At 46.4% G+C, this 14,750-nt stretch overlaps 1 protein-coding gene across 1 annotated transcript in view; it reads right to left on the bottom strand.

Annotated features, from left to right (window-relative positions):
• The window catches only part of Cap2 (cyclase associated actin cytoskeleton regulatory protein 2), a 127,069-nt gene that overhangs the window by 25,106 nt on the left and 87,213 nt on the right, over positions 1-14,750 (bottom strand). The window contains exons 5-7 of the mRNA XM_026402183.2: positions 13,319-13,462; positions 12,941-13,026; positions 7,617-7,722 (exon numbers count right to left, since the gene is read on the bottom strand). Coding sequence (XP_026257968.2) covers positions 7,617-7,722; positions 12,941-13,026; positions 13,319-13,462 — 336 coding nt within the window. The remainder of the gene's footprint in view (positions 1-7,616; positions 7,723-12,940; positions 13,027-13,318; positions 13,463-14,750) is intronic.

The raw sequence follows: 14,750 nt of genomic DNA, 5'->3' as shown, positions 1-14,750 counted from the left end.
GAGGAGGGGTTTAGAGAGAGGCAGTGAGGTCACTGGGGACACTAGGAGGGATTAATTAACGTAATCTTTTGGGGTGAGTGAGTTTCCACAAGTATAGGTGTTGCACAAAGAGTGAGCCGGATCCCTGAATCCTCTGACTTCCTGTTACACCATGTAATCGCCCTCTTGTAGGCACTCTCTTCATGATGACATCTGCCATGCTGTAATGCAACCAAGGAGGCCCTCACCAGAGTTCAGACAGAGGGGGCTGCTGGATTTTGGACTTTTTGGCCTTCAGAAGTGTGAGACCAATAAACTTCTTTGCTTTATAAAGCCCCTAGCCTCAGGTGTTTAATTATAGCAACAGAACTGGATCAAAACACATCTTCCGCTCTGTTGTGGGGAGCATCACTCCCTGTCTATTTACACCACAACCTCCTGATAATCCTAGGAGTAGGTAAAGGAGACGATGGGCAAGAGGACATCCTCAGCCACTCTGTGGACTTCAACATTATGAACACATCTTATTAAAATATTCTCAGGGTAATCACTTAAATAAATTAGAAATGTGTATTAACTTCCTCGCCCTTAGGTCTAGAGAGTTTGAGTTCATAGTTATAAAACAAACAAACAAACAAAAAAACTAGTCAATAAAATAACCTCAACTGTTAGATTAGGCAGTTTTAAAAGCTTCTCCTGTTTTGATTTATGGAGAGAGAGAGAGAGGCTTAAATACTCTAAAAGTACTTACACATTCTTATCAACAAGCACTAAAACTCAAAGTTATTTATGTGATAATAGAAATAGTTCTAAATGTAAAACATTTAGAGTTTATCGTACTGCTAACCCTAAAGGATCGTTTATGAAATTCTAGTTATTTGACTGTTTTTGACCTACTCTACTGAAGGTATAGCACAGATCAAAATAAAAATCCACAAACAATTCCAAAGCTTTTGAGCAAAAATTGGAGCTATAAATAATCATCCCTCAAATTAGACAATTGGCCTGTAAATAATCAAGAGATCATTACGTGAAAACTCGGTACTCCTGAATTCTACAGCTGGATCTACCTCGAACTCTCCAGAAGGCACCGGTCCTCGACGATGACAGCCCTTTAGAATCTTGTCCTTCCCAGGTCACCAGGTGCACATCAGTGGCCACACCACCTTTCCTTTAGCTTTGGGGCCACTGATTCTTCCAGTTCTCCCTTCCCTCTCTCTTCCTTGTCTCCTTGACAAGGTCGCCCCCACCTCTAAATGATGGGTGCCCCGGGTTTTATCCTCTCCCTTCATCTCTTTTTCTGCCTTCTCCTCTAGTTACCTGTCATCTCCAGGCAGATGATTCCCAGCGTGTAAATCCGGGGCTCCCCGAGTGGGTCCCAGACCTGCCCCTCCACCTCTGCCTCTGGATGGAGTCTCAGCTGCCCCCCAAGCACCACCTTCAATACCCAAACCAAGGGCCTATTTCTCCGTGGCCCTTCCTGCTCCCCAGGAGTCTAATGAGTAAAGTTCATTTTCCAGCACAACTTCGTGTTGTTGATGTTGATTTACGTACTGCCAGACTTTCCAGAGGTGAAATAATTAGATGATGAGAAGTGTAACCCGACTGGTGGATTGAGCCACAGATATGGGTTATGGGTAGGGCATGGCCGGAAGAGGTAGGTCACGGGGACATGCCTTTGGGGTATATATTTGGTCCCTGGTGGCCACGTCCTGAGCTGCTTTCCTCCGACACACGCTGCTGCTCTGATGTTCTGCCTCACCTCGGGCCTGGGCCATGGAGTCGGCCAGCTGCGGGCTTGACCTCTGAAACTGTGAGCCAAAATAAACGTTCCCTCCTCTTTAAGTGGCTCTGGCCAGGTATTTTGGTCACAGTGACACGAAGATGACTAGCACATGTACTGCAACAGAAAAATGCTGCTGATTAATAGCAGAAATTGTAAAATAAGGCCCGACATGTGCTTTGTACCTGGTAGGGAGCCAAGTAATGGTTATTATGTAAATGAATTGCTAAATAAATTAGTAAAAATGAATAATCTCCCCATAACAGCTCCTTTGGCTCAACTGAAATATACAAGGGCTGTACCTTTCAAGCTGTACTCTATGTAAAAACCTCCCGGGCACCTTGTAAACTGGCAGGGTCCGATGCAGGAGGCCTGCGGTGGGGCTGAGATTCTGCGTGTCTAACAAGCGCCCAGACTGCGATTGGCCAAGAACCACCCTGGTGGAGCGTGGGCGTATCTAGAACACGCCAGCACTGTGCTTGTCTCTGCAGACCCCCTTCCTTCCTGCTGCACTGTTCCTGTGTTCTGCAGCTAGAACACAAGAGACGGGGTCGAGAATTGCATCCTGGGTGTCACGTACCATCTTTGTATCCTCAGCACCCTGCCCACACTCAGTGCACAGCAGGAGTCTCAGCATGGCTGGCTTAGCTAGGTGGTCTCTTTCAGGCAGAACTCACGACCCTTTCCAGCCTCATGCTATTATCTGTGCACTTTGGGGACTTCGTTGCTTAGCAACGTGGTGCACTGCAGAGCTTTGGTCCTTTCCCCTCGTGACTGTGGGGCTGACTGGGAGCTATGTGGCTGCTGCTTCCTGGCATCTCAAGGGAGGGTCCTAGAGCTCCCTGCTACCCGGGAAAGATCCATGTTCAAAATGCCAAGTGTGGTTTCTACCATGCCTTCCGCCTTTGCACCACGACAGGGTTAAAAAATCGTAAGTCAGGCCATTGTAAGTCAAGGAACGGTTTGTGATGGGTTACCCAAAGCTCCATAAAGGGGTGGAAAGTACATTTAACACAGCTGTGGTCAAGGACAATGGTGAGAGCCACTCTGCGGGCAGATCAGAAGAGGACAGTGGTGGACTTTGTGAACCAGACAAAGGACACCCCGCGGGGGCTTTGCCCATTCACATTGGTTAACAAACCCAAGGCAGGGGTTTAGCACCAGGGCCAAATGAAAACTCTGATATAAAGGGCAAGAGTTTTCTCTTGTAAATAGCAAGAGGGAGCCAGAGAGACCAGGCAACTTGAAAACTTACCAGATATACATATTTCATGACACGCTACCGAGTCTACATTATTTATAAGAAGTCAGGATACCCTCTGGCTAAGTTTTAATTTGATCAAAAGCAAACTGTTTATCTTTTGCTTTGTTAATGGACATTTAGCCTTTACGTTGAGAAATAAGCTGAAAGAATACCTGGAAGAAAAGAAATGATCTCGTGTCTTGCTTTGGGAAATTTATTATTATTATTATTATTATTTTGACTATTATTTTAAGCAGCCTAATAATTTGCATTTGCCTGGATGTTAAGTCAGGGCAGACAACAATTAGCATACATAAAAATTAACATATTTTTAAAACTCACATTTCTAACCCTAAGCACTATATCACTATATAAGACTTTGCATACATTCATCTATGTATAGTTTTATTCTATTCTACAGATAATTACATCCTAATTGTTCCTAAAGTTAAAGTAATTCAGACATACATGAAAAGACAGATGTACGTCGACAAGTTTAACACCAGAAAAATTAATAAAATAATCACAATTATCCTATCTGTGGAATTCTTTTCATGTTCCTTTTCTGGTTCAATTCACGAAGAACAGACCGGTTTGAATACCAACCAGACAATTCATCAAAAAAAAAAAATCAATTGTTTTGGTAATTGTGAAGACTAGGCCTTCATCTTTCATCGTTAGTCATCTGACTTGAAAGGACTGCCAATGAGTATTACAAATCTGACCGAATTTGGGTGATAAATTCCAGCCTCTCTACTGGGTTTCTGCCCAAAGATTGATCTCTTCAATAAAATGTATTTGAACCTTGGCACTAAAGAAATGGCTTCTATTGGTTTGAAAGGGAAAGAATGAAGAGCCGGGGTCATTTCGGGTGGAGGGTCCTTCCGGTTCACAGTTGGCCTCAGGTTGAAGAAAAGCCCACAGAAATGAGTAGATTCCATTTACCACCGCAGATGCGTTCAGAAATTCCAGAAGGATTACCACACAGCTGCTCCTGTCCCCGACACCTCCACCCAACCCCAGCACACTTGCGCACCCACACGGCCTCTCCAATCGCTGTCCCCCAGCTTCACATTTCACTGTGACAAGTGACAGGAGCAGCCGTTGCCTGGCACAGCTGCAGCCTGAAGGCAAAGGGTAGGAGGCGGAAGAGGCAAGCTCCGTCCCAGAGGCCCACCCAGGCCAGGCTCCCTGGGAGACCCTCACGCAGCAAGCTGGCGGTCACGAAAACTGCACGGAGTATGGAACTCAAACTCCAACTTGAAAACAGAAGGAAGCAATGGCTCAACATTCTTGAGATGTTAAGTCATGGAAGGTTCTCTGTGGTACGTGCAGGAGTGTGGCAAGGGCTGCATCCACGAGAAGCCAAACCTGTTTCTACAGCCCTCCAAGTCCCGCCGTGTCTGGGAACACTACGTCTTTCTACCTTCTTTCCTCATCCGTATCATTTTCTAAACACAGAGTTTTTACATAGTCATGATCAGCAGACGAATAAATAAAAAGAATCTGGTTTATTTTTTCTCCCCAAGCCCAGTTGACCAGACTGTTCAAACGGCTTTTTCCTCTTTGCAGGAAAGCTGAGGCTCAGGCTTTGTGTTATCATTCCTGTGCTGGTATGCTGATGGTACATGGTAGGGGAGAAGAGATTAGTTTGTTTTATGCTTAGAGTCTTTAAATTGATTTTAGTAATTTGAAATAGAGATATAATTTTAAAAATCAAAAGTATGATTTTTATGATACACTTTTTAGTAGCTTCTCTCCAAAACTTAGAAGAACACAGCAATATCAGGAAATATGTTTCTGTTCAGGTCTTAAAGCAGGTCAAAAGATTTTGTACACATGGTACCAGGGATTGTACCCCAGGGACACTTAATCACTGAGCCATATCCCCAGCTGTTTTTATTTTTTATTTTGAGACAGGGTCTCACTAAGTGGCTTAGGGTCTTGCTAAGTTGCTGAGGCTGGCCTTAGACTTAAGACCCTCCTGCCTCAGCCACTTGAGTTGCTGGGATTACAGGCTTGCAACTCTGTACCCAGCATGCTGTTATTTCTGAACCAACGTTATTCATTGTAATCATTTCTTACTTTAAACATTGAACCAACACTTTATCATTTGCTCTTCTTTGCAAAAGTGAAGTAGGGCTGATGGTGGGGCTGGGGGTAAGAGTGCCCGCTGAGCACACCTTGAGGCCCTGGGCTCAACCTCCAGCACCCAGGTTTGGGGGTAGGATGGGGGAAGAAGTGGAGTAGACGCTTCACTTCTATTTTTCTAAATAGAATTTTCCCACAACATATTATATGCTTAATAAACAATAGCTTTCATTGTTATGGTAATCCACAATGTGTGCTCTATGGATCACCTGCATTTTGCATAAATATGACATGTATGTTTTACAACACTTTTTCATTGTGTTTAAAATATACATGTGACCCCTTGGTAGGTCATGAAATTGATTTAGTGAGTCTTAACCACATTTTTATTTAAAAAGACATAAACATAAAAAGAAAATACCTGAATGCATCCAACGCAGTAAGAAAGAAGATTGTTTTGTGAAACTAGTTTTAGTATTATTATGTATGTGGGGGGTGTGTAAAATGTATTTCTTTTTATAATTTGTCTTAAAAAGTTTGAGAGTTACTGCTACGAGGCATTATTTCTTACAAACATATTCTAGTATTCACTAGTTAATTCATTAGTTAAACTGTTCTAGTATTCACTCTAGAACAAAGGAAAAAGCTACATTTACTTTGTGCTACAATTAATAATCAATGCTCTTCCTTTATATTCATAAACATAATTACTCAACTTTGTACACAGCATTAAAGGTATTCAAACCATTTAAAAATAATTTTCTATTCATTTACTAACATTATATTCCATAAATGGATTCTCATTTCTCTTCCATTTATCTACCATCAAATAATAACAGATCCCAGGTCTCTTGATTTTTCAGTTTACTATTTTCTAATGATGGGCTGCTTCCATGGCAAAGATGTGACGATGTCCCTTCATGACATATTGATCTAACTAACATTATCTCATTTGAGTGGGATGAAAAGTCATCCCAACCAGTCGATGTGAACACCCATCCTCACACACATGCATCCTTTCTTATTAAAACCCTCCAGATGTTTATGAACTCTCTTCTCAAAAGTCATAGTGTTGTGGGCCGAATAAAAACAACTGGCCAGCTTAGTTTTGCATGGTGCATTTCAACACTATGGAGGAAAAAGACAAAGTGAAAAATAAAAAGAGACATCATCGAGAGGAGGCCACGTCATCGGTGCCTACCTGCTGGGGACAAATGTAGCAATGCTAGACTCCCCTGGAAAATCACAAACTGCCCTCACATTAGGGCTACTGTACTGACAGCAGCCACCAGAATGGAAAGGTAGGTGCTGGGGTACAGCTTCAGGAGAGGGAGATTTCACCTCTGAATGGATTCACCACGGCTGCCTCATTTTCTCAATAATTACTCTGGCAAGATCATCCACTACTGGAAGGGAGATTCCATGGGGAAGCAAATGCAGAGACTCCAAAGGGCAAGGGAGATTCTAAGATACCCCTAACTCGTGATGTCATTCAAATCATTAGTTAAGCACTTACTGCATGCCAGGTACTATGTGAGGGGCTGGGATACAGATGAGTTTCCAGTCAAGTAAGAGAGTCCCGAAAGCACACAAAATTATACTTCTATGTGCTAAGAGCTCTGACTAAGGTATACTCAAGACATGAAGGAGGGATAGAAAGAGCCACCCATCAGATGGGGAGCTGATGAAAGTCCATGAACTTTCTTAAGGAGGTGACCACGTTGGGGCTACACCGTGGACAAGGGGCAGCGGTGCTTCCCCTGGGGAACTCAGGTTATTCAGCAGGATATATGCTCAGGACATTGCAATTAAGGTCAAGGAACAATTTCATTTGGTCCAACCTAAGTGGGGCCTATGCACAGATACTACAAGTAGCTACGGGTCTCTGGAGTGCTCGGTAAGGCCAGCGTGACAGGAGATGCAAAGCCCCCACAAGAGGCAGAGGCCAGGTCCAGGCCCCCTGTGGACATGAGAGTGGGGCAGACCCTGCCTGGGATTGCATCCTCCTGGTAGGCACCCTTGGAGGACCAGGATCACCCAGCGACGCATAAACATTGTTCAATACACTTAAACACGTCAAAAGAGAAATCAAGAATGTTTGAAAGATCATTCTACTGATCAGTTTACCTCTTTAAAATTATACCCATGTTCAAAGCTTCCTGTTCCCTTCTCTTCTCATCAGTTTCTTAACACTCACGCCATCTTGGTTCTCACACACGTCTGTGCTTGACTTTGCCACCTGACATTAATGGCAAAGTGCCTTCCGTGTAATCACCACGCGTTAACTTTAGTGGCTGTTGAGTGTCACCATAGACGACGTCCCATTTTCTGTCCGTAGTCGCATATTCCTGGATTTTCCTATGCTGCCACCATCTTTCCCCACATGGTTTCTTACGCACATTTTATTCTCTTTCCTTGGGACAAAGTTGAGGGTCATACTGGGTTAGTGGGCCATGGGGGACATGTTTCTACAAATAGTTTCATGCCTTGTCACTGGGGCGGGAGGGGCCCGGTACTCACTGTCGTGCTCCAGGTGAGGCCCGTGGTGTGGTGCTCCTTGATGTAGGCTTGAAGCTCACTCCAGATGTTCAGGTAGGACTTCACCCAATCCACGTGCCGTAAGTCACTTTGTTACAAAAGAGAGTGGAAGAGAGCAGAGTTAGGGTCTCCAACAAATTTAAAATAGAGGGCCATGTGGTTATCCAGTGACCAGCAGCCACAGGACCCAGAGCGACTCTCCCTCTAGCCACAAAAGAACCAGCGGGGAAGGTGGCCCAGGACTCTCCTGAGGGAGGCGGACACACGGCCCCAGTCCTGAGCTCCACACGTGAATGGAAAGACCAGACAGGGGACCTGACCCAACAGGGCCAACATGGGCCACGTGTCCTCTGGAGTCTCTGTCATCCCTAACGGAGGAGACTGTGGGGGGAGGCCACTTCTTCCAGTGTGGCTTCTGGTGCAGAATTAAGAACAACGCGTTCTCAGAAGTGAGAATGGTACTTAAGAGGAAAACGCCACTTGGTTGATTTCTAATAATTCAGTTGAATTATTTGGTTAAAAGTCTAACTGATTGGAGAACTTGAGTTATTATGACTGATAAGGAAGTCAGTATGAAAGAAAAACATTTCTCCACCAACAGGTCATACCCTGTATGTCTAAGGGGACATTCACTGACATGACCTTGATCTGATACTCTTGGCATCCCAAGTGAGGAGGGGCACAACCGGGATTTTTATCTCTTACTTTATTGAACTGAGTGCTAGCAAAGTGCTTACCTTTTATGGCAGGATTAACATACAGGATTAAGAGAGCTGTTAGGAGCGTGAAACTCACAGAGAGATGAAGGTAATTATATTTCCTTTTGGTAATTTTCATCATAGATTTTTTCTTTTTGGTACTGGGGATTGAACCTAGGGGTTCTCTACCACTGAGCTACATCCCCAGCCCTTTTTATTTTGAGACAGGGTCTGGCTAAGTTGCTTAGGGTCTTGCTAAGCTGGTGAGGCTGGCCTCAAACCTGTGATCGTCCTGCCTCAGTTTCCCTAGGTGCTGAAATTACAGGTGTGCGCCACCTCATCCAGCCCAATGTTCGTTCTCCCACTTGGCATGAAGGGGTGGTAAGGGAGAAGATGATGATAGTTGAGCTAATGAACATTTAATTATACACCTGGGTCATTAATCTGAAGAGAATCACCAAAGGAAATGTCTGTTATTAAAGCTCCTGCCAATAATGATGTGTCTCTAGGCACACTTCATTTTGTTTTCCTTGGAACATTCCAAGTCCCACCAGCTTGTCTGGAGTCCCACTGTTTGAAGCATGCCACTCGGAGGAGCGTGGGGGGGACTCCTACCTTCTCATTCATTCACTCCTCAGGAGGGAACACATGAATGGAGTTTCATTCTAAATTTCTCAATTAATTAATTAATTAATTATATATATATATATAAATTATTATGTATTAATGATCAATTAATTGAGAAATTGAGAATCTATCTATCTAACGAAATCTATGAAGAATCTCACTGTTGCTTTGTCTCATGACACACTTTGTGTCAGTCTCTGAAGGTTGTATGCCTCTTATGAGTTTCCTCACCCACAGGTTTTGTGAGGGTCTTGGTACAGTGTCTTGCACATGAGAAGCAGTCTGCACACAGCTGTTATTCGAGCACATAACCACTTTAATATAAGTGTACACCTATAGTTACATATATGTAACTATAGGTGTACACTTATATGTATGAAACACAAACATGCCATGTCATGGTGGTGCACATTCAACAGACTTTACTAAAACATTCAACAACCAGTGAAGACCAAATCTGTCTAGGCATGTTCACCTTTCCTTTTAATCAGTACAGCATGAGTCTGACTTGAAGAAAGTTCCAGAAAAACGGGTAGTAAGGAATAACAGTATGGTGACTTTTACTTCACCTCCCTAAGAGATAAATGGAGCAGGGTCCAAAAATCCAGGGGCAACTGCACACACTCCCTTGGTTTTCCTTGACCCTGGAGGGAGCCATGTTAGGGGAAGGAGCCGTGACAGAAGGAGGCCACACCCTGAGGAAGCCAGCCACCTGCCCTGTCATACTGAACCAAGGGCCCAGCCATGGCAGCACACAGAGGAGGGGCATGCTCACTGCCCTTGCTTCACCTAAAGGAAGCCACCCCCCAGCTCCTCCACCCCTCAGCTCCTCCACCCCCAGCTCCTCCACCCCTCAGCTCCTCCATCCCTCAGCTCCTCCACCCCTCAGCTCCTCCATCCCTCAGCTCCTCCACCCCCCAGCTCCTCCACCCCCAGCTCCTCCACCCCTCAGCTCCTCCACTCCCCAGCTCCTCCATCCCTCAGCTCCTCCACTCCCCAGCTCCTCCATCCCTCAGCTCCTCCACCCCCAGCTCCTCCACCCCTCAGCTCCTCCATCCCTCAGCTCCTCCACCCCTCAGCTCCTCCACCCCTTAGCTTCTCCACCCCTGAGCTCCTCCACCCCCCAGCTTCTCCACCCCTCAGCTTCTCCACCCCTCAGCTCCTCCACCCCCCCCCAGCTCCTCCACCCGGGTCTATCACTGCAGGCTGGGGTCCACCACAAGCCTTGAGGCTGTGGGGTACTCTGCTGTCATCTGGTGACCAGCCCTAGGAGATTGAGGGTGGACGGGGACAGGTGTGCCACTTCTGGAAGTGGAAGGATGCACCTGAACGTCTGGCTTGTCCTCATGGTCCACTGGACTGGACTGAGTCAAGCGTGAGGCTGCTGGAAGTACTTTTTCTACTCAATGGCTGACAGGAGGGGCGAATACTGGATTCTTTAGTACATATGCCCCGTGTGGAAACCCCACCACCCGGCCATGCCACCTCAGGGGGGGATGACACACCCACGGCCCCGACATGCACTCAGCTGGGGCTGGGAGAAGGGCAGGTGGCCCCGAACTGAGACACGAATAGAAATGTTCTTCAAGGGTGATCTTCTCAAAGGCAGAAGCCCCAACAGTGCTGGAGCTGCCCTGAACCGGCAGGTAGAAGCATCTAAACATCCCGAAAAAGGAGGTCACCCAGGGTGTGTTCCTGCCGACCTATCACACCCAGGTAACACACTCCCCATCTTCTGAAGTGGCACCTGCGTGTGACAAGCTGTCCTGCACCTGTGAGGCCCCTTCTCAGGCACCCCACGGCAACCTGTGGCATCAGATCCCTGGGCCTGGCTGCCTGGGTGCTTGCTGTGGTCACAGGAAGTCTGCCCCGAGGCCTGTGCGGCTGTTAGTAGTTGCATCTGCTAATGGTGCTGTTCCTGAAAGCTACAAGGCCTGCTTTGCTGACATCGAATGAACAAACTAGAGCTATTTTTAAAAATACAACAGTTTTATAAAGACAGAATTCATAGCCCGTATCATGAAAGTACGCAATTCAATGATTTAGCTCAACAGAGGTGAGCAGTCATCACATTTAGCTTTAGAACATTTTCTTTGTCCCCCAAAGGAACCCGGTCCTCATCTGCAGTTACTCCCCATCTCCCCTAAACTGTTCAGCCCTGAGCAGCTGCTCGTCTCTATAGATCTGCCTATTTTGAATTTCATATAAATAGAACCATACAACACGTGCTTTCTTGTGTCTGGCTGGACGATGTTTTCAAGGTTCGCCCATGTAGCCGTCTGTATTGATACTTCACTTTTTTTATGGCTACATGATATTCTCTTGCATGGAGACAGCACATCTTGTTGGAGTCATCAGCTGAAGGGCCTCTGGGTGCTCCTACCCTTGGCTCCTCCTCTGGGCTTTCGACAGCCCTCTGATAGCTGGAGTTGTCACCCCCGTCTCCCCGTCCACCCTGTTTGTACTTCATTTTAACTCCGTAGGTTTCCCTGTCACTGTCTGCTTTACTGACTCATCTCACCTCTGGTCTTGATTTTACACCTCACTTCTAGATTCTTCCTTTCTTTTTGGATATATACCCAGGAGTGGAATTGTAGTAAAAAAAAAAATTTCCTAGCTAGTTCTTAAAATGGGTAGTGGAAGGTGGGTATTCTTTGCATTGTACTTCTTTATACCTACGTATATTCTGAAAGTAGTCTTTTGAATCTACTCAATGTTTATTAAAACAAACAAATGACCTATAAAATAAAAAGTGGTGCAAATCTGGAGTACGGGCTGGATTGGCCCATGACTTAGAACTATGGTAGGCATTTGTTTATGCATTCTACGCATTTTTCTATGTTCCATATAATATTCGTCTCGTTGTGGATTCTTTTCTTCTGATTCTGTTTTCAGGTCTGTGTTAGTCAAATAAAGAGGCAAATTGAGGTGATAATCCAGACGATGCAGGTCCTCAAACTTCCTTTAGTGGGACAGTCTGGACCCATGCTGAGATGTCCCCAAGAGCCCTGCGTCAGCTCACTGATGCCCCGCTCTGCGGCTGGCACTGAAGGGCTCACATGGGGGCCCAGAGCCGAGGCAGGGGGCACATCGCTGCTCTTCCTTATGCTCCAACTCTTCCCTTAGTTACGAGACCCCAGCTCAGAACATTTGGCCAGCTGTGTGGGGGGCAAAGCAAGACCTCATCCCAGGGTGAGATGCTCCCTGCGGGGTTCAGGGACATCTTCTGGGTGCTTCCTCAGCTTTGGCATGTCTCCCCGGGTTCCGTTTTCCATCCTGATCCCAGTTCTAGTTTCCAGGACCTGCAGTTTGGGCTATAGAACGCAAGGTCCTTTCACGTGGGCTCTCTAGACAAAGCCCTGGACTCACCTGATCCTTCTTTTATTTTAAGTTAGTTTTCTATTAGTGCTTTATACTTATACATAATGGTGGGATTCACTGTGACATGCCTGTCCACGCACAGAACATGATCACCTGTGCTTTCGACAGCCCTGAGAATAGCTGCTCTTGTCACCCACGTCTCCCCGTCCACCCCATGTGTACTTCATTTTGGCTCCATCAGTTTCCCTCTAACTGCCCCATCCCACCTCTGTACTTGACCTACTCTGGGTTCCCGGAGTCCGTCTGTCCTCCATCTGCTCACCCACCATTAGTATAAAAGATTGGTGCCCATGGAGGGCAGTTCATCACAGAGCTCTCTCAGGATCACAGAAATACATAGCATAGTGACGCGCCTTCAAGAGGGGACAGCTGATCCATGCAAACACAACCGAGGGGAGTTTTCTGAACACACTCACAGTCTGCATAATTGATTCCACTTCCCCCTGAGCTTGACCTGCAAACATGGATTTTTCCTTAGCGTCTGTAGTACATTAGCGTGGTTCACGGGAAAGGGATTCGGAACCAGCCGCATTAAGTTTTAGGAACAAAGATCTAACAAGTGACCAACTGGAAATCCGGCTAGTAAAAGAAGGCACGTACCTGTGTTTGTAGTCCTTTAAGACCCTGTTAGTGTAAAAGGTGGCAGCATCGTTCATCTCCTTGACATAAGGACCAGGTTTGGGGGACTGAGAGGACAGGACCATCACCCAAGCATAGAAGGAAACAAAAAAGAGGATAAGAAAGAAAATGACTTGAAGAAGAAGAAAAGCAATGGTTGAAAGTTGCAGGCAAACTGGGCTCTGGAGAGGCTGGTGAAACACCTTCAGCACTGAACTTCAAACAGGATGAGGAGAAGCCGATTCGCTCAGCCTAGAAGGAGCCCTGCTTCGGGCATCAGGCTGCAGAGGCGGTGAAGGTGGCTACGAGGTCTCCTAAACCCTGCACCAGCGGGCAAGGGGCAGGGCCCGGCCGACTCACCACAGCTATCCACCCCAGGGCAGGGATGCTCTCGCTGACGGCCGAGAGGTGGTTGAACATGCTGCTCCCGCGGTTCCTCTCTCTGAAGGTCTGGATTTCCTGGATCTTTTCCGATATGGGTTTCAGAAGTGCAGCCACCTCGTTCTGGAAGTGAATGTTGAGAGGATTACTCAGGACAGGACAGAAGCTCAGCACCTCCAGCCATGCCACACGGGCCTAAGCAGGGGACTTGGGACTGTCCAGGGTTCCAAAAGAAACAGACAACTGTCCCAGAAGAGAATGGAACTTCGCTCCGGGAGGGCAATACAGCCAGCCCTCTGTTCCCGAGTCCCACATCTGTGCGTCGAACCAACAGCAGAACGAAAACATTTAAAAAATGGCATCTGCACTAAAAATGAACACTTTTGATCCCTATTTCTGGAATAATACGGTATTAACAACATTTACACTGTATTAAGTATGGTAAGTGATCTAGAGGTGACTCACAGTATATGGGAAGATGTGAGCTGGTAATGTGCACACACTGTGCCACTGACAGGAGGCACTTGAACCTCTGTGGATGCGGAAGTCTGTAGGAGGTCCTGGAACCAGCTGTCCTCAGGTACCCAGGGACAACTGTTTTGCACTTTCATTCTCTGCATGATGAAGATGGCAGGTATTTTTGACATTATAAATGCTGTCTCCTGAGACATGGGAAACCCAGCAGTGGGCTAGAGCCCTGTTTTGGAGATTACTGCATAGAAAGTCATTTTTTTTATGTAACAGAGAGAAGTCAGGTGTTGATTTAATCAGAACTGAGCCTGACCCGGAGTCATAGGCCTATGACAGAGTGTCATTGGAACCAGTGGGATCCACCAGCAAGGGCACAGGGGTAAGTCAGGGAGAAAGGACGGCTCCCTATTCCTGTTGGGGACAGGATGTGGGACAGCATCCTGGGCTTGGCCATTGTTCCCACGGTCCACGTGCAAACAGAGGGAAGATTCCCCGCGGCTCTCTGAAGAAACTGTGATGGCTTATCATTCATGTTGTCATATTCTCAGTGGCTTTCTACACTGTCCCCAGTCCCCATAGGCCTGTGACTCCCGGTCGGGCTCAGTTCTGATTAAATCAACACCTGACTTCTCTACGTTACATAAAAAATGACTTTCAAAACTATGTGAGCTGAGTGACGAGGTGTCGTGGGTATTGACACTCCAGAACACCGGCTGCTTCAAAGCCCCCACCCGGACCCTGTCCATGCCCTCAGCATCCTCTGCTCCCTCTAGGTGCTGAAGAGCAGACAGACAGCGTTGTTCCCCTGGTGTGTGTGTGTGTGTGTGTGTGTGTGTGTGTGTGTGTCCAAAAAAAGAGCTTTACAGAATAGTTGAAAGGCTTGGGCAGTATTTTAAGAAATCTGGTTTGCAGGAAATAATTGGAAAAATTCCTACAGCTC

This window comes from Urocitellus parryii, chromosome 8 (genome assembly GCF_045843805.1).
Source record: "Urocitellus parryii isolate mUroPar1 chromosome 8, mUroPar1.hap1, whole genome shotgun sequence".
NCBI classification, from domain to species: Eukaryota; Metazoa; Chordata; class Mammalia; order Rodentia; family Sciuridae; genus Urocitellus; species Urocitellus parryii.
The sequence above is the reverse complement of the archived record's forward strand: the minus strand, read 5'-3'. Positions and strand labels throughout refer to the sequence as shown.